This window comes from Piliocolobus tephrosceles, chromosome 16 (assembly GCF_002776525.5).
Source record: "Piliocolobus tephrosceles isolate RC106 chromosome 16, ASM277652v3, whole genome shotgun sequence".
Taxonomy (NCBI): domain Eukaryota; kingdom Metazoa; phylum Chordata; class Mammalia; order Primates; family Cercopithecidae; genus Piliocolobus; species Piliocolobus tephrosceles.
Genome location: NC_045449.1, coordinates 54,365,748 through 54,390,338, shown reverse-complemented (window position 1 = coordinate 54,390,338; position 24,591 = coordinate 54,365,748). Strand labels below are relative to the sequence as shown.

The window sequence follows — 24,591 nt, the reverse complement described above, 5'->3', positions numbered from 1 at the left end:
GTTGATGGTTTGGTGTGACTTGCAGGAAGTCCAGCCTGATCTGGGGACAGCAGCCTTCACTGACTCAGGCAACCTAGATAAGTGGCTTCGTCGTGTAAGGTGGTACAGTTATCTGGAGCCTGGGCTGCCCCCAGTGGCTTGAGGAATGCAGCTCAGACAGCTACAGGCATTCATGTAAAATCCCGAATGACCAGAAAATGGTTTCAGAAAGAACACAGGCTTAGACACTTTTCCACCAGGCCAAGTTAGAGCAAACATTATGAGAATTCTCCTCTAATAAAATGGGTCTGCTACTAAATGTGACTGGGGTGAGAAGACAGTGAGTCAAGAGTTAATTTTTTTTTTTTTTTTTTGAGACAGAGTCTTGCTCTGTTGCCCAGGCTGGAGTGCAGTGGCACAATCTCGGCTCACTGAAACCCCTGCCTCCCAGATTCGAGCGATTCTCCTGCCTCAGCCTCCTAAGCAGCTGGATTTACGGGCTTGCACCACCATGCCTGGCTAATTTATTTTTAATTATTTTTAGTAGAGACTGGGTTTCGCCATGTTGGCCAGGCTGGTGTCAAACTCCTGACCTCAGGTGAGCCACCCGTCTCTGTCTCCCAAAGTGCTGATATTACAGGTATGAGCCACTGCGCCTGGCCAAATTTCTTTTTTAAAAACTTTTATCTCTAGGCGTAGTGGCTCACGCTTGTAATCCCAACACTTTGGGAGGCCGAGGCAGGTGGATCACAAGGTCAGGAGATCGAGACTATCCTGGCTAACACGGTGAAACCCCATCTCTACTAAAAATACAAAAACTTAGCCGTGTGTGGTGGCGGGCGCCTGTAATCCTAGCTACTCAGGAGGCTGAGGCAGGAGAACGGTGTGAACCCGGGAGGTGGAGCTTGCAGTGAGCTGAAATTATGCCACTGTGCTCCAGCCTGGGCGACAGAGCGAAACTCCATCTCAAAAAAAAAAAAAAAAAAAAAAAAATCTTGTATCATTTTTTTTCTTTCTTTTCTTTTCTCCTTCCTCCCTCCTTCCCTCTTTCTTCCTGCCTTCCTTCTTTCTTGTCTTTTCTTTCTTTCTTTACCTTTCTTTCTTTCCTCCTTCTTTCTCTCTCTTTCTCTCTTTCCTTCCTTCTTTCCTCCCTTCCTTCCTTTCTTTCTTCTCTCTTTCTTTCCCTCCCTCCCTCTCTCTCTCTCTCTTTCTCTCTTTCTCTCTTTCTTTCTTTCATGGTTCCTTGACAAAGCAAGGTTAACTGTTCTGAATTTGCTGAAAAGGAAAGCCTTAGTGGGGACACTTTGCAGGATTTTCCCACTGTTAAAAAAAAAAAAAAGGTGAAGATGCGTGTGTACTAACGTGTGTTTGGGTCCCCTGTGGTGTACAAGTCTGCACACGTGGGCACATGGCGTGAGTGTATGCTCACACATGCAGTTACACGCACAGGCACAGGCAGGCTTGTGCCTCAGGAGGAAAACAGCCAGCAAGAGTGGGGTCCTGAGAAGGGGTGAGGGTGAGAGGTCACATTTGTAGACCATCTTAGTTCTCCCCAGGAGTCCTAAGGCCTGTAGGGTGTTTATTGGGCTGCCTTATATAATCCTTGGGGTGGGGGGCGGGAACTCTTACATAAGGTAAGAGTGAATGAGGAACATTGCTCCGGGGCAGAGCCAGACAGAGCAGAATCCTGAGCCATCCGAGTGGAGGATAAAGAAGAGGCCCGGTTCTAGAAAGCCCCACTCACCCACAACTGCTGTCCATTGAGAGCTTTTCCCAGGATGCACCGGTAAATCTCAGAGGGCCTTGGGGTCACAAGAGAGAAGGCCTGGGATCCTGGTCTTCAAAATCCTGGCTGCCCTGCGTTCTAGCTCTGTAACTTTGGGGAAGTAGCTCAACCTCTCTGTGCCTCATTTTCCTCACCTACAAAATAGGAGCAATACGGGAACCATAGCTTTCACGACGTGATTTTTTTTTTTTTTTTTTTTTTTTTTGAGGCGGAGTCTTGCTCTGTCACCCGGACTGGAGTGCAGTGGCCGGATCTCAGCTCACTGCAAGCTCCGCCTCCCGGGTTTACGCCATTCTCCTGCCTCAGCCTCCCGAGTAGCTGAGACTACAGGTGCCCGCCACCTCGCCCAGCTAGTTTTTTTGTATTTTTCGTAGAGACGGGGTTTCACCGTGTTAGCCAGGATGGTCTCGATCTCCTGACCTTGTGATCCGCCCGTCTCGGCCTCCCAAAGTGCTGGGATTACAGGCTTGAGCCACTGCGCCCGGCCAACGTGATGTGTTTTAAGAAGCCAGCATAATGCCTGGCATTTAATAGACGCTCAATAAGGACAATGAGGATTATTGTTAGTTTTGTTTATCATATGAACTCTTTCCCTAAAGTACATTTGGTTCTCTGAAATGGATTCCCTGAACAAAAAAAAAGAAAATAGCAATTCATATTTAAAAAGCATTTGCAGTTTTCAAAGTACTTTCATAAGCATGATGAAAATAGTAGCAAATCCCTAATATGCCAAACACTGAGCTTCCACCCCCATGAAGGTTTTGCAACTGGTCCCATTGTACAGATGAGGAAACTGAGGCTTCAAGAGGTTGCAGTTGCCTGAGGTAGCGCAACTAGAAAGGGGCAGAGCTGGGATTCAAATCAGTTTCACTTGAGCTGACCTCCTTTGCTCCCCACAACACATTGGTAAGAGGAGCAGATGCTCCTCTAATTTCCTGTTTAGAGGAGAGGAAATTAAGGTTCTGTTTACTGATCTTGTCCAAGTTCATTCATTCCACCAGTGTCTATTGTGAATCTCCTGTGGGCTACGCACTGTGCCAGGCACTGGGGGAGCAAGGGGTGGCACACCTAGAGTCTGGCCCTGGCCTGCAGCCCCAGAACCCCTGGCACTTGCTTTGCTCCCCAGGTAGCTGGTTCCATGTGTCTCAGGGTCTAGGTCAAACCCTCCACATCCTTCCTCTGAGTCGGGGATAGTACTTCTGGGGTCAGCTGTGCCTTCACCAGCAAGATGTCCCCTAGAACGGGGGAAGTAGGGAGGGCTTACGTCACCACATCCACTTACTTTCCCACTTGCTTGTCTAAGCCAAGTTCACACAGAGGGGTGCACAGCTGTGGCTGCTGGAGGTCACCCTCCCCAGACCCCAACTCAGTAGTAGACGGAAAGAAGCCTTGAGCATTGGGGGTGGCTTCAGAGGGAAAGAATTGAGCGTGCGAAGTGGTGGGTACAGCAGAAATGGCCCTCATCCAGCATTCCAGTTTTGGGGGAAAGGTATACGTGTACACACATGTTGCACGCATGCACACACATTTAATAAAAAGGACTTAAGTGGGATTTCTGAGTAGCACGTCTTGAGTGCAGATTCGTGTCAAGAAAGCAAGATTCTTTCTTGTCAGTAAAGATCACAGCAGATACACGGGGTGTCCAGGACAGCAAACCCCAGCTCCGCAGACGGGGCATGTGTCCCAGCCTCTGAGATGGCAGCATTGGGGGATGTTCTGAGGCAGCACCTACTCACCCTTGCAGTCGTAGCTTTATTACTTAGACTTGAGATCCCATGATAGGTGCACTCCAGTCCGTGGATAAGGAGAGTTTAACCCATAGGGAACGCTAGATCTCAACAATTTTCAACAACGAAGCAACAGAGGCTGGGTGTGGTGACTCATACCTGCATTCCCAGTAATTTGGGAGGCTAAGGTGGGAGGATCACTTGAACCCAGGAGTTCAAGACCAGCCTGGGCAACACAATGGGACCCCATCTGTACACACACGCACACAAAAGAAAAAAGCAGTGGCAGACTGAGCAAGCCAGCTCTCATATAAGGTTGTCATCTGGTTGTGTGGTTAGGTAATGGGATCCAGATCACAATCAACTAATGAGTGGCAGAGCAGTGGGTACAGCAGAAATGGCCCTCATCTGACATTCTAGTTTTGGGGGAAAGGTATACATGTACACATGTGTGTTGTACGCATGCACACACATTTAATAAAAAAGGACTTCAGTGGGTTTTCCCAGTAGCATCCCTTGAGTGCAAATTCAAGGGATGCTACTCGGAAATCCCACTGAAGTCCTTTTTATTTGACACTTTCCCACCTGGCTAAGTTAGAGCGAACACTACAAGAAGTTTTACACACCTAATAAGCTTGACGTGCAAGACCTAGGTTTGCCTGTCAGTGCTGGTATTTTTTAGGTGTGTCCTATGTCACTCTCCTAGTGCTGGGTGCTAAGGAGGTTGCAGAGGTGAAAGCAACTCAGGCTCTGCCCTCGAGATGCTAATAACATGGCTGCAGAGACAACCGTCCACACGAGAGATTTAGTTCTGCCATCCTCTGTGCCTCAATTATTTCTGTTTGGGTAGCCAGCGTCAGCCAGTGAGGTACAGGCTTTGGGGTTATAGACCATCTGTAAACCCGGGTTTCTCCTGGGGCTCACTTTGCAGGGCAGTGCCTGGGCAGAAAGCCCAGGACATGGAACCTGCATGTTGACAGCGATGCAGCCAGATGGGCAGAGGCCAACATCCGTCACCAGCGGTCACATTGTGCAGACTGCTGGTTCCCTGCTGAGCTGGGCCAGACTGTGGGAGGCTGACAGACCTGGATTCCACCTAGTGCTCCAAAGCTAAGGTTCAGCAAGGGCTAGGCGGGGCCCAGTATACAACCCTTTGCTGGGATCCTTTCCTGTCCCAGGTTCTCCTTCCATCTTGGCCAAGAGCCAGAGCTCCTTGCAGGGACTTCTTCCCATTATGGCTGGACTGGAAGGGAAGGAAGAAGGGAGAGGAACAGGAGAAGAGGGGGAAAGAGGAAGAATATGAAAGGAGAGCAGGCAGAAGATGGGATGGAGGGAGAAGGGAAGAGAGGAGGAAGAAGCGGGTGGCGGGAGAAGCAAAGCAGGAAGCCAGGGTCTCGCCTCCTGCCCCAGCCCAACCCCAGGTTCTATCAGCACACAACCTGGGCCCACCACAGCAGGCTGTCCCCTCTGGGTGTCTCTATAGGAACATAAAGCAGGGAAGCAGCAACACTGAGGGTGATTATGGTTGAGACACTTCCCTGTCTTGGGAAGGTCTCTCCTCTCCCCCATGGGCCCTGTGCCCTCTGCCTACCCCACCAGCCCTAGGTCTGGCTGTAAGTGTGACCCTTCCTCACAACCAGGCCCTGTGCCCTGACTTCCTCTCTACTTCCTAAAGCTTCACCCTCACCGGGGAGGGAGAGGCACCCAACAGGTGTGGCCTGGCACACAGAACAAAAACATGCACAGAACGAAAACAGGTTAGATGGGTGAGTGGGGGCCTGGTGAGGTGTGCACAGAGCCGCAGAGCTTGGGGCGTAAGAGACAAGTCTTTGATTCAGGCAGGCCTGGATGCAGGACTTCCTCCACACTTTCCAGTCATCAGAGAAAGTCGCTTCACCTCCCAAGGCCTGTTTCTTCGTCTGTAAAGTGAGGTACTCTAGCTGAGCTCTCTAGGTGGTTGGAAAGTTTAGGTGAGAAAGGGCATGAAAAGCTCCAACATGTACATCCGTGTATTCATGGAGCCATGCAGCTTTGCCAGGATCTGTGTGGGGTTCAAGGTCAGCAAAGGATGTGGTTAGGCCAGGCCTGGGCGGGGTGCTGAGTCACAGAGCCCCCAACCCATCACTGGAGGAGAGCCAGGCCATGCCAGGACCTTGACTGTCAGCTCAGAAGAGACTGCAGAAGCCATGGAGGGTGTCCTTATTATATTTTTCCTTTTTAATTAATAGATTTATTTATTTATTTTGAGAAGGAGTCTCGCTCTATTGCCCAGGCTGGAGTGCAATAGCGCAATCTCAGCTCACTGCAACCTCTGCCTCCCAGGGTCAAGTGATTCTCCTGCCTCAGCCTCCCAAGTAGCTGAGATTACAGGTGCCCACCACGCCTGGCTAATTAGTAGAGACGGGTTTTCACCATGTTGGCCAGGCTGCTCTCAAACTCCTGACCTCAGATGATCCACTGTAAGTGCTGGGATTACAGGCGTGAGCCACCATGCCCAGCCTTTCTTGAGATCTTTTTGCAGGAAGCATCTTAACGCTTTAGGATGGAAGCTGTACCTGTTCTGAGGTGATGGGGTAGATGAGGCAGGACAGCCGTGGGATGGAACCACATTTACTGATCTCCATCACCAAGCACAGTGCTTTACAGATATTATCTCATTACTTAATCCTCCAGCACCGCTCTATGCTGGGGATGATCATCATTTTACAGATGAGAAAACGGAAGCGCAGAGAGGTTAGTTGTAGCCAGCTAGAGCCAGGAGATTTGACCCCCGGTGTCTGCCTGCACGACCTGTGCTTTTTGTTCCCCAACCCATCACCAGGGCGGCTGGGGCAGAGGTGGGTGTTGAGGGATGCAGAGTGAGGAAGTGGGCACCAGAGAGGGAGCAAGAGGATCATGAAAGGTAACAAGCACCTCTCTTGCAATGGGAAAGTCGGGGGACCTCATGCCTTCTATACACTCAAATCTTCAGGCCAGGCCTGTGAGTCCCCACCACAAACCCATCTCACTGGTTTGAAGTTATTTGTCAAGCCTCTTTCATTATTTTTTTCTCATGAACTCTTCCGTGTTTAAGGCATTTATCCACCAAGCACATTGTCCTTACTGCTGAATAAGGAAACTGTCTGCTGTCTACACCTGCTCATCGGAGCTTCTGGCCATCAGGACAGAGGCTGGTCCCAGCCCAGAGCAGGGAAGCCTGATCGTTCCATGGATCTTTAGGGTCTCCGGGCACAGGAAAGCAGCTCTGGCCCCTCTGCAGAGTGGGGCTGGGGTCCTGTGCAGCTCTCTCACTGTGAAATAGGGGAAACAGCCCAGTGGGAGGAGGTGAGGGAACCAGCATTTGAAGGCTGCCTCCTTTCTGGCCACTCTGCCACCTGGCCCACCAGGCTCCTTCCTGCTGACACCAGCCAGCCCAGCTCTCAGTGGCCCTGCCAGGGGGCACAAGGACAAGGGAGTCAACTTGGGGTCTTCAGTCCTCTCCAGAAGAGCAGCTAGAGTGTTCCCTTGTGGGGTAGGGGCAGCTTCGGACCATAAGAAGACTCTGGAAACCTGGGAAGGTGGATGGAGAGAAGTATCTGGAGTCAGAAAAGGAAGCCAGAGAGGAGAACAGCCAGAGCGAGATGGCTTCCACTTCTCCTGGGAGGCCGGTGGTTGTGAGGACCTGTGCCATGGCCCGGCTGCATCCAGCATGAGAAGCTCAGTAGTGAGGCAGCAGAGCAGGTCCACAGTGACTATGGCGAGGGGCAGGTGTCGGCAGGGATGCTTTCAGGGCGGGACCCATTAGAACAATCATTTTTCAACCTCATGAGAATTACCTGGAGGAGCTTTTAAAAGTCCTGCTGTTGGGGTTGCACCCCAGACCAATTACCTCAGAATCCTTGGGGGTCTGAACAGGTCCTGGGATTAGAAGGCCTTTCTGCATTCAATGACTGTAGGTGGCGCTAATCCCAAGTGATGCCCTGATGTTCCAGTCTCAGGTAGCCCCTGCTTTCTGCTTGTGTCCTGAAGATCCGCGTGGCCACTGTGGAGGTGCTGGTCGGGGAGGCAGGCAGAGGGCAAGGGACCTGTTTGAACTGTATGATTACACAGAACCAGCTGTGTGTGTAAGAGCAAGCTAAGTTCTCTGAGTCACACTCTTCCCATCTGTAAAATGAGAATCGGAAAGCCCACCCTCTGGGTTTCGCCTCCACACAATCTTTGTACATCTTTGTAATGACAGCTAATGTTGATTGAGCCCTTCTATGTGTTAGACTCTGTTCATGTATTAACCCTCCTGTTACCATTTTTACTTTACATTTGAGGAAACTGAAGCCCAGCAAAGTTAAGAGGCTTGTTTGAGGTTGTGCAGCCAATAAGTGGCAGAGCCGGGATCCAAACCCAGGCAGACTGGTGACTGAGCTCACTCCAAACCAGCAGATAACATGGCCGCAGTGCATGGCGCGTGCCTAGCTCTGCATCCTGTTATGGTTAGGTTCTCATGTCCGTCTTCCCCACTACACTTCCCCTGAGGACCAGAACTCTCTTCCCTGTGTTTTTATTTCCCACAGCATCCAGCACAATTCACTGTGGGAAGGCCACACACCTTTGTTGAACAAACAGCCCTGCTTTCAAGGGACTTCACATATCACAGAAATCAAAGACATTTAATCAAATAAGCAAAACACAAGAAGGAGGGTGAGTGCTTTCTCTAGCCAGATTCAAACAAAATTGCATGAAAACAATTTCCCTTCAAGGTGCTAATAAGCATAATGGCCATTTAGAGAGGGCTCTTCACATGCCAGGAATAGTGTGAAGCACTTTTCATAATTCTGATTTTTCTCATTGGCCACATCAAATAATTCCTGCAAGGCAGATGCTATTGTCATCTCCACTTAATGAAACAAGGCTCAAATTGTTTAGGTCACTGATCCGAAACCACAGTTAATAATCGACAGAACCAGAGTTCAAATCCAAGCCTGAGTTCAAAAGGTATTTGGAGGTCAGGTGTGGTAGCTCATACCTATAATCCCAGCATTTTGGGAGGCTGATGCAAGAGGATCTCTTGAGCTCAGGAGTTCGGGTCCATTCTGGGCAACACGGTGAGACCTCGTCTCTGCAAAAAAATTAGTCGGGTGTGGTGGGGGCACCTGTAGTTCCAGCTACCCTGGAGGCTGAGATGGGAGGATTGCTTAAGCCCAGCAGGTCGAGCCTGTGCCACTAAGTCATAAGGACCAAGTATCTGAGGGCCTTTAAGAGGTGTGAAGAGGTCACACAATGGGCCATGATCGTGCCACTGCACTGAAGCCTGGGCAACACAGCAAGACCCTGTCTCAAAAACCATGTTTTTTTTTTGGGGGGGGGGGAAGGTACATAGCTAGTACATTTCATACTTTCAACTACATTTTTAAAATGAAGCCATGCCTTGATTTTTCTGTCTCATTATTTGAGAAGCTGATGGAACATTTTTATGAGCACTTCTTACTCTGTGGTGATCCCTCAATCATGAAATAGTACTACTGCTACTGGTGATGATGATGAAGAAGATGAGGAGGAGAGAAATGATCCATTGTTAGACATATTATAAGTAGATTAGTAGATGGTTATTTATAGACACTAAAAGTAGAGAAAGAAAGAGAGGATTAGATCAAGATGGTGGGCTAAATACTCCAGCCCTGCATCATTATAAACAGCAGGACATATTAAAGAAAAGCCATAGCAGCCAGAGGCAGTGGCTCCCATCTGTGATCCCAGCATTTTGGGAGGCCAAGGTGAGAGGATCACTTGAGTCCAGGAGTTCAAGACCAGCCTGGGCAACATAGTGAGATCCCGCCTCTACGAAAAATTGCAAAAATTAGCTGGGCATGGTGTTGTGTGCCTGTAGTCCCAGGTACTCAGGAGGCTAAGGTGGGAAGATCAATTGAGCCCAGGAGGTCGAGGCTGCAGTTCGCCATGATCACACCACTGCACTCCAGGCTGGGTAACAAAGTGAGACTGTGTCTCAGAAAAAAAAAGAACAAAGAACAAAGAGAAGGCATAGCATTGCTGGAAAACAGAAGGGGTGCCTTGGGTGGACCAGAAACCATGAGGATTTCGTGGAAATTGGATGGCAGCTTAGATCACATTGAGGGGGATGCTCACAGTCCACACATCAGACAAGCAAGGTCCAACACAAAAGCTGGGAACTGCTCCAGGGTGCTCCACTCTGGGGCACAGTGGACAGGGAAGCAGGAGGGTCACCCCTGGGGTGCCACAGAAGTCATAGTCAGAAGGACCAGCCTTCTCTCTCCTTATCCCAGCACTTCTTGTCAGCACAGGCAACACTCAGGCTTTGTCATGAGCAGGGCACCAGGGAGGATGCATAAAAGGAGAAATCATTTGTGCCCACGGGAGGTTGAGATGCACTAGCTGTAAAGATTGGGACAGGTTTGCAATTGCAATGAGAAAGCAGAGCTGCCCCCAGAGACATCCTTCCACTATGCCCTGGGCCCTGCCCACCCTAGAACATGCCTTGTTATTCCCCTGGCTGCAGACTTGGATAATGAGATACTCCACTTCTAAAAATGTGATTTTATATTAATGTTTCTGGGATACACGTATGGGCCATCACACATGTACTTACTGGAGGGTGAAAAACTCCAGTGAATTGCCATGGAGATGAAACCTAGAATGAGGTTGCCATGGTAACTAAATTGTTTCTGAAAGGCCACATCACCTTGGAAAGTAGGAAGCGCCTGTCAAAGCCTTGCAGTTAGAGGCTAAATCACAGACCTTCCCATCAGGGCCGGGTGCTCTTTCCATTTCTATGATTTCTCCTTTTTTCTTTTCTTTTCTTGTCATTTCCAAGGACAGGTGATTTTAATTCTGGAGCCCTTAATCAAGGTCTGGCTGTGCCACTAATAAGTCATGGACACCAGGTATCTGAGGGCCTTGAAGAGATGTGAGGAAGTAGGCTGTCAGCTCCCATCTCTGGCTCTCTACTGACTTGCTGTGTGATCTTGGACAAGTCACTTCTCTCTTGTCCTGGGTCTCTTCCCATGCAAATCGAGGAGACCGGACTAGATGGTCTCTGAGATCTTTCCCATGTTTTTTTCTCTCTCCCATGACACTCTGTCTTGCTGGACAACCAGCCTCCCCAACTCTCGCCTCCCCAGCAATACGCCAGCGAAGCTGTCCGTGGTGCTGAACACTTGGCTGTTGCGCTCCTAGGCCTTGTTCTGTTCTTCACAGGTCCCGGTTGCTCTTAGAGGCTGCTCATCTCAGACCAACTCCATAAGAAGTCTAGAAATCGGCGGGGCGTGGTGGCTCACGCCTGTAATCCCAGCACTTTGGGAGGCCAAGGCAGGCAGATCACAAGGTCAGGAGATCGAGACCATGGTGAAACCCCGTCTGTATTAAAAATAAAAAAAATTAGCCGGGTGCTGTGGCGGGTGCCTGTAGTCCCAGCTACTCAGGAGGCTGAGGCAGGTGAATGGCGTGAACCCGGGAGGCAGAGCTTGCAGTGAGCCGAGATTGCACCACTGCACTCCAGCTTGGGCGACAGAGCGAGACTCCGTCTCAAAAGAAAAAAAAAAAAAGAAAAAGTCTAGAAATCTGTTTGCAGCTGGAGAGGAGATTTCAAAGGGCCTTGGAGGACAGAGAGCCCTGGAGGAAAAATCCAATGTGTCCTAGCCTGATTCTGACACTCGTTCTCAGTGGGTTTTTGATGAAGCCACACCTCCTTTGTGGACTTCAATTTTCTCATCTGTGAAACTGAGGTAGGGACTAAGATGGTCCCTAACACCTGATTGTCCCAGAAGAGTCCTGGAAGCTTGCCTTGGATATGGGGAAAGGAGAGCCCATACCGACTCAGCCACACTTGTAATCCCAGCACTTTGGGAAGCTGAGGTGGGAGAATTGCTTGAGGTCAGGAGTTTGAGATCAGCCTGAGCAACAAAGTGAGACCCTCTACAAAAAATAAGTCAATTAGACAGGTGTGATGGCATGCACCTGTAGTCTCAGCTACTTGGGAGGCTGAGGCAGGAGGATCGCTAGAGCCCAGGAGTTTGAGGCTGCAGTGAGCTGTTATTGTGCCATTGAACTCCAGCCTGGGCAACAGAGCAAGATGCTATTCTCTTTAAAAAAAAAAAAAAAAGGAGAAAAAGAAAAAAAAAAAAAAGAGATTCAGCCAGTCCCTACCTCTCCAAAACTCAAGCTTCTCCAGTGGTGACTGTGGGTGGGGAACAAGGCACACTCCCTTGTCAAGAACATGTGCCCTTTGTCTGGAAGAAAAGACAGGCAGTGAGCAGATGTAGCATTTACATTTTCTCAAGTGACAACTGAACACTGAGGATGATTAGTGCTTGTTATGAAGTGTGTCCAAACTATAATAAAATCTCCAATTATATCTGCCTACATTTTTTTTTTTTTTGAGACCGGGTCTTACTCTGTCACCCAGGCTGGAGTGCATGGTGTGATCTCGGCTCACTGCAACCTCTACCTTCCAGGTTCAAGCAATTCTTGGGCCTCAGCCTCCCAAATAGCTGGGATTACAGACACCCGCTACCACACCCAGCTAATTTTTGTATTCTTAGTAGAGACAGGATTTTACCTTTTGGCCAGGCTGGTCTCGAACTCTTGACCTCAAGTGATCCACCCACCTTGGCCTCCCAAAGTGCTGGGATTATAGGCATGAGCCACCGTGCCCAGCCATCATCTGCCTACTTAACTGGTCATCTTTATAGAATCCACTTTCCTGATCAGTAGCACAGGATGAAGAAAGACAAGGAAGGGAAAGCTAAAAGGGAGCTCATACAGACATCATGATTTGTTGTGAAATGTCTTGTGTTTTTCATCCCTCAGCTCTCCCACTTGGTCACATAATGCAATGGTTGAGAGTGTTAAGTCCCTAATCAAGAAGCCCTTGATTCAAGCCCTGCTTCTATTGTTTATTAGCCATGTGGCATTCTTTCCAAGCCTGTTTCTTCATTTGTAAAATGCGAGGTAGTTATACATACCTCTAAGTACGTTTGAAAGGATTAAATCACATCATTGATGAAAATGATGAGTAAGCAGAGGGTCTAGCACACATTGAAAGAGATTCTTTCAGTTATCTATAACTGCATAACTACTCCCAGAAATTTCTGGTTTTATGGAAGCCACATCATTCTCTCTCATGATCCTGCAGGTTGACTGGGCTCAACTGCACAGTCCTGCTGCATGTGATACTGGCAGGAACTGCAGTCTTCAAGGACTTGGCTGGCTAGAGTATCTCGCACCTTGGCAGGGACAGCTGGAATGCTGGGCTCTGCTGAGATGGGTGGACCTCTTTCCTCTCCTTATCATCTCATGGCATTTCCTCCATGTGGCTTCTCCACACAGTCTAGACAGCAGCACAGCTATACTTGATGTATGGCAGGTTTCTTCCCAAAAGTGCAAAATCAGTTTCCAGACCTCAATAATTGGCTCAGAATCAGCATAATTTCTCCTCTGCCACACCCTGTTTATTAAAATGAATCACAGGGCCAGTCCAGATTTGATGTGTAAGGAGACTACACAAAGGTACGAATACTGGGAGGCATGGTTCATTGGGGGTATCTTTGAAAACCAACTACTACACTGATCAATACTTTTTTTTTTTTTTTTGAGATGGAGTCTTGCTCTGTCACCCAGGTTAGAGTGCAGCGGCATGATCTCGGCTCACTGCAACCTCCGCCTCTCGGGTTCAAATGATTCTCCAGGCTTAGCCTCCCACAGAGCTGGGATTACAGGCTCATGTCATCATGCCCGGATAATTTTTTGTGTATTTTTAGTAGAGACGGGGTTTCACCATGTTGGCCAAGCTGGTCTTGAACTCCTGACTTCATGATCTGCCTGCCTCGGCCTCCCAAAATGCTGGGATTAGAGGTGTGAGCCACCACGCCTGGCCGTATTTTATTTTTGGAATTCCAACTATGCTCCACTCCCTTATCTCCATTTTAGAAATATCGTATTTTTGGATTTGCACAGTTTTTATTTAATCAACAAGTATTTGAGACCGAGTCTCACTCTGTCACCCAGGCTGGAGTGCAAGTATTTGTTGATTAAATAAAATTATTTGGAATCATTTGTCACCACCCTAACTATAATCCCCTAGGGCAGCAGTCATGTTTCTGTTTCTCCTGTGTCATCTCACAGGTTTAAGACAGGGCTCTGCATACAGTAAGCATTAGATAAAGGGTGTACATTTTGTTGGATATTAATATTTCTATACTAGCTTTATTTTTGGTTAATTTCTTTGTGTATCTCTTCTTCAACTCATTGCTTGCAAATTTTCTATGTCATTATATTTTAGGTACACATCATATAGCTGGATCTTTTTAAAAAAATATAATCTTTTTACTGATGTATTTCATCTTTTCATTTATTGTGATCACTAATATATTTAGATTATTTCTATCATCTTATATACTGATTTGTTGCTACTATTCTTTTTATTTGCTTCTTGTTTTAAACAGAGGCAGAGTCTTAATCTGTTGCTCAGACTGGAATGCAATGGCATGATCATAGCTCACTGCAGCCTCAAATTCCTGAGCTTAAGCAATCCTCTGACCTCAGCCTTCCAAGTAGCTGGGACAATACATGCACACCACCATGTTCCAGTTATTTTATTTCTTTGTAGAAATGGGGTCTTGCTGTGTTGCCAAGGCTAGTCCTGAACTCCTGACCTCAAGAGATCTTCCTGGGCTGGGCGCGGTGGCTTATGCCTGTAATCCCAGTACTTTGGGAGGCCGAAGAGGGGGATCACCTGAGGTCAGGAGTTCGAGACCAGCCTGACCAACATGGAGAAACCATGTCTCTACTAAAAATACAAAATTAGCCGGGCGTGGTGGCACATGCCAATCCCAGCTACTAGAGAGGCTGGGGCAGAAGAATCACTTGAACCTGGGAGGCGGAGGTTGCAGTGAGCCGAGATCGCGCCATTGCACTCCAGCCTGGGCAATAAGAGCGAAACTCCATCTCAAAAAAAAAAAAAAAAAAAAAAAAAAAAAAAAAAAAAAAAAAAAAAAACAAAAAAAAAAAAAAAAAAAAAAAAAAAAAAAAAAAAAAAAAAAAAAAAGATCGTCCTGCCTTAGCCTCCCAAAGTGCTAAGATTACAGATAATTGTTTCTTCTCTTAATTCTCTCTTCATACCCTCTACCAGTTTGGAAATTATACATTTTATTTCTGGTGTTTTTTTTTTTAGTGGTTACCCTTCCATTTTTAAAAGCATCCTTGTCCCAAAAGTCCGAAATTAATCAATATATTTACCTTTATCCTGGACAAAACCAGGACTTTAAATGTTTAAATTCTAATTATCTCTCTCATCTACCAAGTTGTTTTTGTCTAGTATTTTATTCCCACCTTGTTTTTTTTTTTTTTTTTTTTTTTTTGTCTTTTATTTTTATTTCAAATTTAGGGTAAAATTTACTTTTTTGATGTAGAGCACAAAAATGTATTTGACAAATACTTAGAGTTGTGTGATCATGAACACAGTCAAGATACTCCTTCATGCTGCCACTTTGTAGCCAAATCCACAAACTCTTCCCTTAATGCTGACAACCACTGATCTGTTCTCTGTCCTTGTGGTTTTTCTTTTCCTGAATTTCAGATAAGTGGAATCACCCAATAAGCTGCCTTTTCCATCTGGCTTCTCACACTTATCTTAATGCATCCATGTCATTTCATGCTTCAGTAGTTCATTCCTTTTTCACTGAGTAGTAATATTCCATTAGGATGGATGTATCCCAGGTTTTTAAATTTAAATTTTTATCTGTCTGCAGTTGAAGGATATTTGGGTCGTATCCTGTTTTGCTGATTGCAAATAAATCTTATTGCAGAGTTTTTTTTTATGTGTGTGTGAACAAAAGTTTTCATTTCACTTGGGTAAACACTTAGAAGTGAGATTGCTGGGTCATATAGAAAGCACATGCTTAACTCTGTAAGACACTGCCAAACTGTTTTTCATTTTGCATTTCCACCAGCAATGTGTGAGCATTTCTAGGTGCTCTATGTCCTCATCAGCACTTGATATTGTCAGATTTTGCGTTTTGTTTGTATGTATGTGTGCCTTTCTAGCAAATGTGTAGTCGCACCTCATTGTGTGTCTAATTTGGCTTTTCCTATTGAATGATGATGTTGAGCATCTTTTCATGTTCTTAAGTGCCATCTGTATATTTTCTTTGGTAAAGTGTCTTTTGCTTTTTTAAAGGTGGGCTGCTTATTTTCTTATTGTTGAGCTTTGGGAGCTCTTTATATATTTTGGATACCAGTCTTTTGGTAGATATATTATTCAGGAAATGGCATTCTGGTTGCCCATCAATGAATTTGGTTAGCCTGAATCAGTCCTGAGAGGCTGACAACTTTTGGATGTCCTGGCCCAACCGAGTTTCTGGACTCTACTGCTGAGGACGAGACCTGGACTATTGTGGCCACTCCAAAGTCTGCCCCATGATGTCCTGTCTCAGGGCCCAGCCTGAATGCCTTTAGATGGGCTCTCTCCTGAATCAGTTTTCCTGCTCAGTCCAGAAGGAAAGGGAAGAAAGTCAGCTCCAGCAGTGGGAAGAATGGCTTCTAAGGACCTCTAAGGGTGGGAGGATTTTCCATGGTTAGTGAGACGAAAGGAAAGGGAAAAGCTTTGTAGTGGAGAGTGGGATGGCAAAAGAGAGATCCCAGAATAGGAAAAAAGTGCTCAAGAAATGTCCTACCTTAATCCTTTCCCACCATAATTCAGCTTAAGGGGACTGCTATCCATGGGAGTTGGTATGAAAAGTTTTGGTTGTCCTCTTGAGGAAAAATCACATGGCTAAACATTTATAATAGTAATAAGCTCTTGAGAGTGGTTTTTTCCCAAAAACCTGGGCTTCCATATGCAAATGAAACCAAGAAGCACCTTTTTCTTTGCTCCAGAGATAGTCTTAGTTCCCAAAAGAAAGATGAAAAAGCTCTCTTTTCTCAAGAGGTTTAAGGCAATCTAAGCTGTAGGATCTGAAAAATAGCCAATGGCTTTTGAGGACTACCAGACAAAAAGAAATACATTTAAAAGGATGTGGGTGGGAAGGGGGTTGGATTTATGTTACTCCAAAAAGAAAGCAGAATGCTTTTCCTTTTTGAGCCAAACGTCTTTAAAAATCTTTGTAAATTGGAAGTTACACACTCTACTACCTGCTCTGAGCTCACAGTCAGTCTGTTCATCTGTCTGGTGGTAGGACACAGGTGACGCTTCTGCCACTAAACCCCACCTCCCACCTTCCCACCATCTCATCAGTATTGCTGCCTAGCCACATTCTAGGTTCCCACCACAGTCTTTGTACTGACTCTCACCTGACCCAGGAGACTCCTCTGCCTGGTAAGAAGAGCCTTGCATGTAGCTACCTTTCTCAGGTCACTCTTCATGGCTGCCTTGAAACCTCTTATCTTTGCATTGGCAGTGACTTTGGTAAAAGCATTTCTCATCTCATGCATTCACTCAGCCTTGTAATAGTTCTTGGAGGTAGGTTGTACATTTCACTGTAGAGGAAACTGAGGGGCCACACAGCAAGTCTGGGAGGGGAGCAGAGTAGGCTAGAGCTCCATTCTCCTAACCTATGTCATGTGTCAGCTCCCCTGAGCTGGCACATCCCACTGGCACATCTCACTGTGGTGTCCCACACCCAGACCTCTACGCAGCTCAAAAGGAGCTCACACAGACATCTCTAAGGCTTCTTCCAGATCCTGCTTCCAATGGCTCTGGGCTTAGTCAGGCTGTGAGACACCTTGTTTCCTGCCGTCAGCACTTCCTTCAGTTTGAGAATAAAAGGAAACTATTCTCTGAGCCCCCACACACGTTTCCCACCCCCAGTCTTCTTTGCTAGCTCCCACTGTTGCAACTGTCAGGAGTGAGTTTTTGGGTAATTGTTGCCATGGAGATCCTGTCTTGAATTATTGTGCAAATGTGTCCCATCTTTCTCCTTATTTGGTGTGTGATTTGGATGCCTGTAAAATGTGAAGGTTGACGGCTCCACTCCCCTGCCCTCCAAGTCGGTTCGCCTGACCAAACCTTCTTTGCAGTCTGCTCCCCATTCCCAGCTCCTCTGAGGCCCCCTGGCCAGTCACTGCCAATGGAAAGAAAGTCCTGCACAAACAGGGAGAGGAGAGCCACTCTCCATGGGTGATGGGTGAGGCGACCCCAGGCCAGTGACATTTGGCAGCAAAGACGCCCAAAGCAGCAGCTCCTTGGTGGGAATGAGACCAACTCTCAAAAGTTAGGAGTCGCTCAGCCAGATCTCTGACTCCCTCCCACTTCCATCGCTGTGCTAGGCACACTGATCCCTGCTGCAGCATCCTGGGTGAGCACCTTGCCTCCACTTCCCTTGGGTGCTCATCCTCCTCCATGGAGATGTCTGGATCATTAGCACTGATTGCTTCATGTCTCTCTCCTGTCTGAGATCTGGCCCATTTCCCCATCACTTCTTCTACAAAATACAGGTTCAAACTGCATCCAAGGGCTTCCATCAATTCCCTTCTCCCTACCAAACAAATCTTCCTTCATGTCTTCTCTGCCTCTCCCCTTCTCCTCACCTGGGCTTTCTGCTGTCTGGGTTTTGTTTGTTTGTTGTTTGTTTGTTTGAGATGGCGTCTTGCTCTGTTGCCCAGGCTGGAGTGCAGTGGCACAATCTCAGCTCACTGCAACCTCTGCCTCCCAGGTTCAAGCCATTCTCCTGCCTCAGCCTACTGTGTAGCTGGGACTACAGGCACCCACCACCACACCTGGCTAGTTTTTGTATTTTTAGTAGAGATGGGGTTTCACCATGTTGGCCAGGCTGGTCTCAAACTCCTGACCTCAAGTGATCCACCTGTCTCAGCTTCCCAAAGTGCTGGGATTATAGGTGTGAGCCACCGTGCCCAGCCTGGGTTTTTTTTTTTTTCTTTTTGAGGTAGGGTCTCACTCTGTTGCCCAGGCTGGTGTGCAGTGATGTAAACCCAGCTCACTGCAACTTCCACCTCCTGGGCTCAAGCAGTCCTCCCATCTCAGCCTCCAAAGTAGCTAAGATTACAGGCACACGCCACTGTGCCTAATTTTGTATTTTTTGTAGAGACGGTGTTTCACCATGTCACCCAGGAAGGTCTTGAACTCCTGGGTTCATGCGATCCACCCTCCTGGGCCTCCCAAAGTGCTGGGACTACAAATGTGAGCCACCGTGCCCAGCTCTCTGGAGTTTTGATTCAGCTGTCAGCGGGCAGCCTCGCCCAGCTCACCCCTGCCACCTTTATGCATCTATTTTTCCTTCCTGCATGGCTTTCCCTGACTCTTTTGGGGATTCATCACTTTCTTCCCTCCATTAGCATCCTTCCTTGCCACATGCTCACTGTGCAGCTGCTCTTTCAAGGATTTAGTCTTGGGGCGGGCGTGAGGGGACTCAAAGGCAGGGCAGCATGCTGAAGAGAGCAGATGGTGGTATCCTCTCCCGCCAGCACTGGCAGCCACACCGGCTACTCCCATCCAACAGGAGCTATGAGACAGTAGACACATGGCCACCCCCTCAACGTCTACTTGCATTTGACAAGCTTCCCAAGAAAGGGATTCATCATTACACAACAGTCAAGGGACAAGAGAAATAAAAAACACTGGCAAGGGCCTGGTGCAGTGGCTTACGCCTGTAATCCCAGCACTTGGGGAAGCCGAGGCAGGTGGATCACCTGAGGTGAGACAGGAACCCTGTCTCTACTAAAAAAATACAAAAAAAATTAGCCAGGCATGGTAGTGTACACCTGTAATCCCAGCTACTCAGGAGCCTGAGGCAGGAGAATCGCTTGAACCCAGGAGGCGGAGGTTGCAGTGAGCTAAGATGGCAGCAATGCACTCCAGCCTGGGCAACAAGAGTGAAATTCCGTCTAAAAAAAAAAAAAAAAAAAAAATACTGGCAAGGCAGAATCCTGGCCTTAGGCAGGTAGGGATTTCTACGCCAGAGGGGACAGGATCTGAGTTAAACCCTTACAAGTGCTGTTGAATAACAGATTCTGATCCAGAACTAGCCTTATGTGCTGTGAATCAGTTTTTCCCTGAAGGTTAAGATGGACCCTCCTGCTAACTGTTCCCGGCTACCTTCTTCCTCCCACTCTCCATCTCTATGGGGTTCAGACTCCGTATCTTCCCGTCTTGCCAAGGAGGCTCCATGGGGCATGGACAGATTTTCCGTTCCCAGTCTGATGTGAGGGGAGAGCATCTGGATCCCAATGGGATAAGAGATGAAGAGTCCTCGCCCTCAGGAAGTTGCTAGTCTGATGGAGACACAGCTCTTGCTCTAGAGAGTTCGGGAGAGTCAGCTGGCAGGGTGGGGTGGGGTGAGAGAGACGACACACACACACAACTATGCTCAAATACTCATGGAATCCAAGTACTGCTGAATCAAAGTGTTAACAAAAGTGAGTGTTCACAAGGTAGTTAGGATGATGGAGTTAAGATCTGGTTTGGAAGGCTTCCTGGAGGAGATGAGTGCAGAAGGAATGGCTTGGTGAAGAGGAAATGGGATTCCAAGCCATGCACTGCTTCAGATCTTGGCCTCAGATGAGATGTGCTTGGCCTCAGATCTCCATAGGGAATTAATGAGTTTTTCCTTAATGAGTCTAGTTCAGATGTCAAGTCTTTTCAAGCCTTTATCTGACTCGTTGAGATAAGAATTGGTGGTGGGGTGGCGGGGGGGGGGGCGCTGGGGGAGCTCAGAGTCATTTGAATGAATGTAAGATGCCAGTTTTGCATCTAGCATCTTATGTGGGGTAGCTTGGGAGGGGAGAACAGAGGCAGGGAAAGACATGGGTTTGGTCTTGTGGAGGTTTCCACTGAGGGGTCTTTCACTGAAAGAGATGGAGACCCAGTGCAAACCAGCTTAAGTAGGACAAGGATTTATTGATTTATTGATTGGCTCTCCAAATTGGGAAGTTCTGAGGCTTCAGGCATGGCTCAATCCAGGGGCTTAACTGATATTGCCATCTCTCTCTCTCTCTATGTGTGTGTGTGTGCGCGCGCGTGCACGCGCGCGTGTGTGTGTGTTTTGCTTTCTTCTTGGATCACTTTATTCTCAGGTGGCCTCTCTCACATGGCTGGAATAAAAGGTTGTCTCCATCTTAGCCATCAGTTAAGATTGGACTAAAGGAGCCATGTTCCTTTTGAAACCCTTTCCCAGAAGTCTTTCCCAGCAACTTCTGCCCATGTCTTATTGACCAGAACTGGGTGACATGACCCCTACCTGCAAGAAAGTCTAGAGGCACAAATATCTTCAACTGGACTTCTTGCTAGATCAACAAAAGTGGCATGTAGCTAGTGAGAACAGGGGAGGAATGGATGTTGGTCAGGAAACCAGCAGTGTCTATGGGAATTCCAGGGAAGTTTCTGATTGGCTCTCCGCACAGCCATGTGGTCACCCTGAACTGACCGCTGTGGGCTGCTGACCCAGTGCTGCATGGACCAGGCCTGCTTCAGGTGCTGACCCTGCTGGAGGAGGCAGCCCCCGCTGAGTCCCGTGGCACAGGTTTTCCACAGGAAGGAGAGACAATAGTACCAGCAGAAGGGGATAAGGATTTGTAGTCCAAAGACGAGATGCTGAGTAGATAAATGACATCCACCCACTATAAGAATTTTCTGGAATAGAAAGAAAATGCACCGAAAAAATAGCTTCAGAAAAAAAATTTAAAAAACCAGCTTCAGGAATCTCCCCCCTCTCCCTGATGCAATATATACGAAGTTATATTGCAGGAACCAAATATAGCCACTCTGAGAGGATGCAGAGAAAAACGGTTTAGAAAGGAAGACTTCCTGGTGGGGGTGAACATGGAGCTGGGCTGTGAGGGAGGTGATGTCTAGTGGGGAGAAGCAGGGAGGCAAAAGCCCCAAGGGAAAAGCCAGATTTTTCTTGCAAGGCTGAGAGCAGGGCTGGGGGGCAGAGGTGGGGAAGAGAGGGTGTTCTCCCACCCTGGGGAGTTTTTCCCCCTCTGAGTGTACCTGGGCCCCAGAAAACTAGAGGTTTCCTTTTCCCCTTGTGTCAGTATCTGACTTTGGGGAAGTCAGCATTACCCTGGCCTGGGAGGTTGCGCAGAGGGGAACGGGGAAGCTCTCCAATGCTAAGTTCTAGAAGAATGGAGTAGGGTGGCCTCAACATGGGGGCAAAAGAAAGTCCCTGGGAACAAGTTCCTAATCCAATTAGCAGGTGATTATATGGTGGTTTTCAAGGGCTATGCCAGTTACCAGGCACCTCCCAGGAGGCTCTCTCTGGCAGTTTGACAAGTCACTGCTAAACCTGTGATCTGGAGACGTGGGCTGGCGCGGCAGCTGGGCGATGAGCCCAGGCTCAGACAGCTGGGGTGGGAATCTTTAAGGATGAAATTGATGGGTAAGGAGCTTGCTGTTGTCATGGAAACGGGCTCTGGGTGAATGAGCTCTGGTCCAATGGGTAACCCGTGGGGAGAGTGCCACCCCTACCAGACTTCACTGTGGGCGGCCAGCGGGTAGCTCTGGAACCCGCCGTTCCAGCCAAGCCTGTGGGCTGTGTCCACCTCTGTCTGCCTCCTAGGGACAGCATAGTCTGTCCCTGAGGGGTGTGGAGAGATGCCCTCAAGCCAGAAAAGCCTTTGGCATGGCTCCTGCCACCCTGAAATAGCTGTGCCTGGCATGAACCTGGTACAGTGACAGGCCATGGGCCTGTATTTGGGGCGAGGGCCACAGGCTAGTTTAGGACGGCGTGGCATGGTGAGACTGTCCCTGGGCAGCAGCACCAGATTGGGAGTCGGTGACTTCCCCCTGACTCCAGATCTCTCATCACCAACTGACTGGGTCACCCTTGGCAAGTCATTCTCCCCCAGAAAGTCTGGCTTGGTCCCCAAGACCACTTCTGGTCCCACTTTTTTTCTGCTCTGGGACTTGGAACTGGACGGTTTTGATCTCATCAGCCCCATGTCGCAGCCCACTGAACTACCCCACCACAGAAGAGTGCCCCACACAGACCAGTCCCGCCCTCTCAGGCCACTGAGCAGGGCCCCGGGCAGGCAAGACGGTGGGACAGCCCCATCCCGTCGGCCCTTGTTGCTCGGGGTCATCTTCCCCGCTAAGTTAACATGGTGGAAGTTCCCAAAGCTCATGGCTGCTCCTGAATGCTCTTGGAGACAGGCCTAATAAGCTGCCTGGTTCAATTACCCTTCCATTTCCAACAGGTGCTATTTTAATTGAGCCTTTCCCTGGGACAAGTGTGAAGGAAAAAGCAATTTGCAGTATGGGCTTTTGGCTCTGGCACTGATCATACACTTAGCAATTTCATCTTCTCCCCCTCCATCTCCTTTTCCCTCCCCTCCTCTCCATCCTCACCCTCCTGGCCCTTTCACGTGCCCCTGCCACCTCCTCAGCCAGCTGCCTCCTTCTTACCGACAAGAGGCAGAGTCCACACTCTCTGGGAACCAGTATGGAGGGAAGAAGACCCAAGAATCCAGCTGGGGGTGAGGGATAGGAATAAGAAGTGACTCAGGGGCTGCTCTCAGCCCCCGTGAACTCTTGCAGAGACATTGAAAAATACTGAAAAGGCAACAACTGAGAAAGAGAATCTCAAGTTCCTATGATAAGAAAGTAGGTTCTCCCTGTCTTTATCCCATGCTGCCTCCAGGCGGCCCCACAGTCTCTCTTTGGGATTTGGTTTCCTCTTCAACACACACTGCTCACTCCAATTTCAATCAATATGAAGTGCCTACTGTGTGCAGAGGGCCAGGGACTGGAGGAGGGCAGGGAGTAATGAGTCTGCTCTTAGGCACCCCGCGTCTGGCCCCAGCTTACCTCTGCACCCTTTCTTCCCTACGCCACACTGAACCTGAAGCCTGAGCTCCAGCCACAGAATCCTTCTGCCCTTCCCAGAGCACACCCCTTTGCTAGATGACTCCCTCTGCTGAGACCTTCCTCCCAGGCTCCACCGGCTCCAGTCTGACTCATCTGAGATTCAGATCAAAAGCCTCTTCCAGGGTCCCACGGTAAGTAGATACTACTTCTGCCATGGCCCTAAGCACCCTGTGCCTATGTGACGGTTTGTGCACTGTATTGCTGAATGCTCATGTATGCCTTCCCAGCTAGACGTGAGCATCATTCAAGGGGAGTGTGGCAGACTGTATTTTCCAAAGATGGCCATCCCCTCTGTCGATTCCATCCCACCTGCTCTCAGAATGTGACCGACATTCTTCCCACTGAGAGGCAGCTGGGGGCTTGTGACCATGTGGCTTGTGATCACAACAGTCAAAGAAGTATGGCAGAATAGAGGCCCTGTGATTTCCGAGGCTTGATCACAGAAAGCGCACAGATCCCACCTGCTCTCTCCCTTGGGATACTCACCCTTGGAACTCAGCCACCATGCCCTGGAAGCCCTGGCCCCATGGAGAAGCCGTGTGCAGGTGTTCCAGAGGATAGTCCCAGCCCAGGGCTCAGCAACAATGTGTGTCAGCCACATCAGTGAACCTTCAGATGATTCTCCTCCCAGTCTTCGAATCTTCCATCTGAGGCCCCAGACATCACTGCGCAGAGACAGCTATCCCAGTCATGCCTGGTCCCCAGTTCTCATGCTCAGAAGCTGTGAGGCGTAGCAACTGAGAGCTACTGCTGTCTGCCCCCATGTTTTGTGGTGATTTATCAAACAGCAGTGGATCACAGTGCAGGCGGGTCATGTCTGTTCTCCAAGGCCCAGCCCTGTGACTGGTACCTGGTGGGTGCCCAGTTTGTAGTTATCGAAAGAACGGATGAATGAATTTTAGCAGGCAACAATCGTAGACTGACCTGTCAATCATCATCCTCATCTTTGCTACATCCTCCCACCATGGTTCCACTCCTCTCAGGGAACCCAGGCAGTCCCAAGCCCAGCCTTGATGATGTCACCGAGCCCTAAATCAACCAGCTCTGCAGGCTGCCCCGCATCCACAAGTTCTTACTAATTAAGCTCCTTAGATCAGTATCCAATCCTAGCAGCAAGACTCCGGGATTTCTGGTGCTTGCAGCCCTGCGCATCCTCACTGATCCATGTGCTTGATTGGTTTTGTCTTCACCACAGTTCTGTGAAGTAGGCCATTATTAGCATTCCCATTTCCCCTACGAGGACACTGAGGCTGGGAGAGAAACAGGGAGTGAGC

At 48.5% G+C, this 24,591-nt stretch overlaps 2 protein-coding genes across 10 annotated transcripts in view; one reads left to right on the top strand and one right to left on the bottom strand.

Moving 5' to 3' along the window:
* LOC111525784 (leucine-rich repeat-containing protein 37A3-like) overlaps positions 1–24,591 on the top strand; it is a 510,962-nt gene that overhangs the window by 240,824 nt on the left and 245,547 nt on the right. The window lies entirely within an intron of this gene.
* GOSR2 (golgi SNAP receptor complex member 2) overlaps positions 8,117–24,591 on the bottom strand; it is a 41,461-nt gene continuing 24,986 nt past the window's right edge. The window contains exon 7 of the mRNA XM_023195050.3: positions 8,117–8,584. Within this exon, the coding sequence (XP_023050818.1) occupies positions 8,472–8,584 (113 nt within the window). The 3' untranslated portion in view covers positions 8,117–8,471. The remainder of the gene's footprint in view (positions 8,585–24,591) is intronic.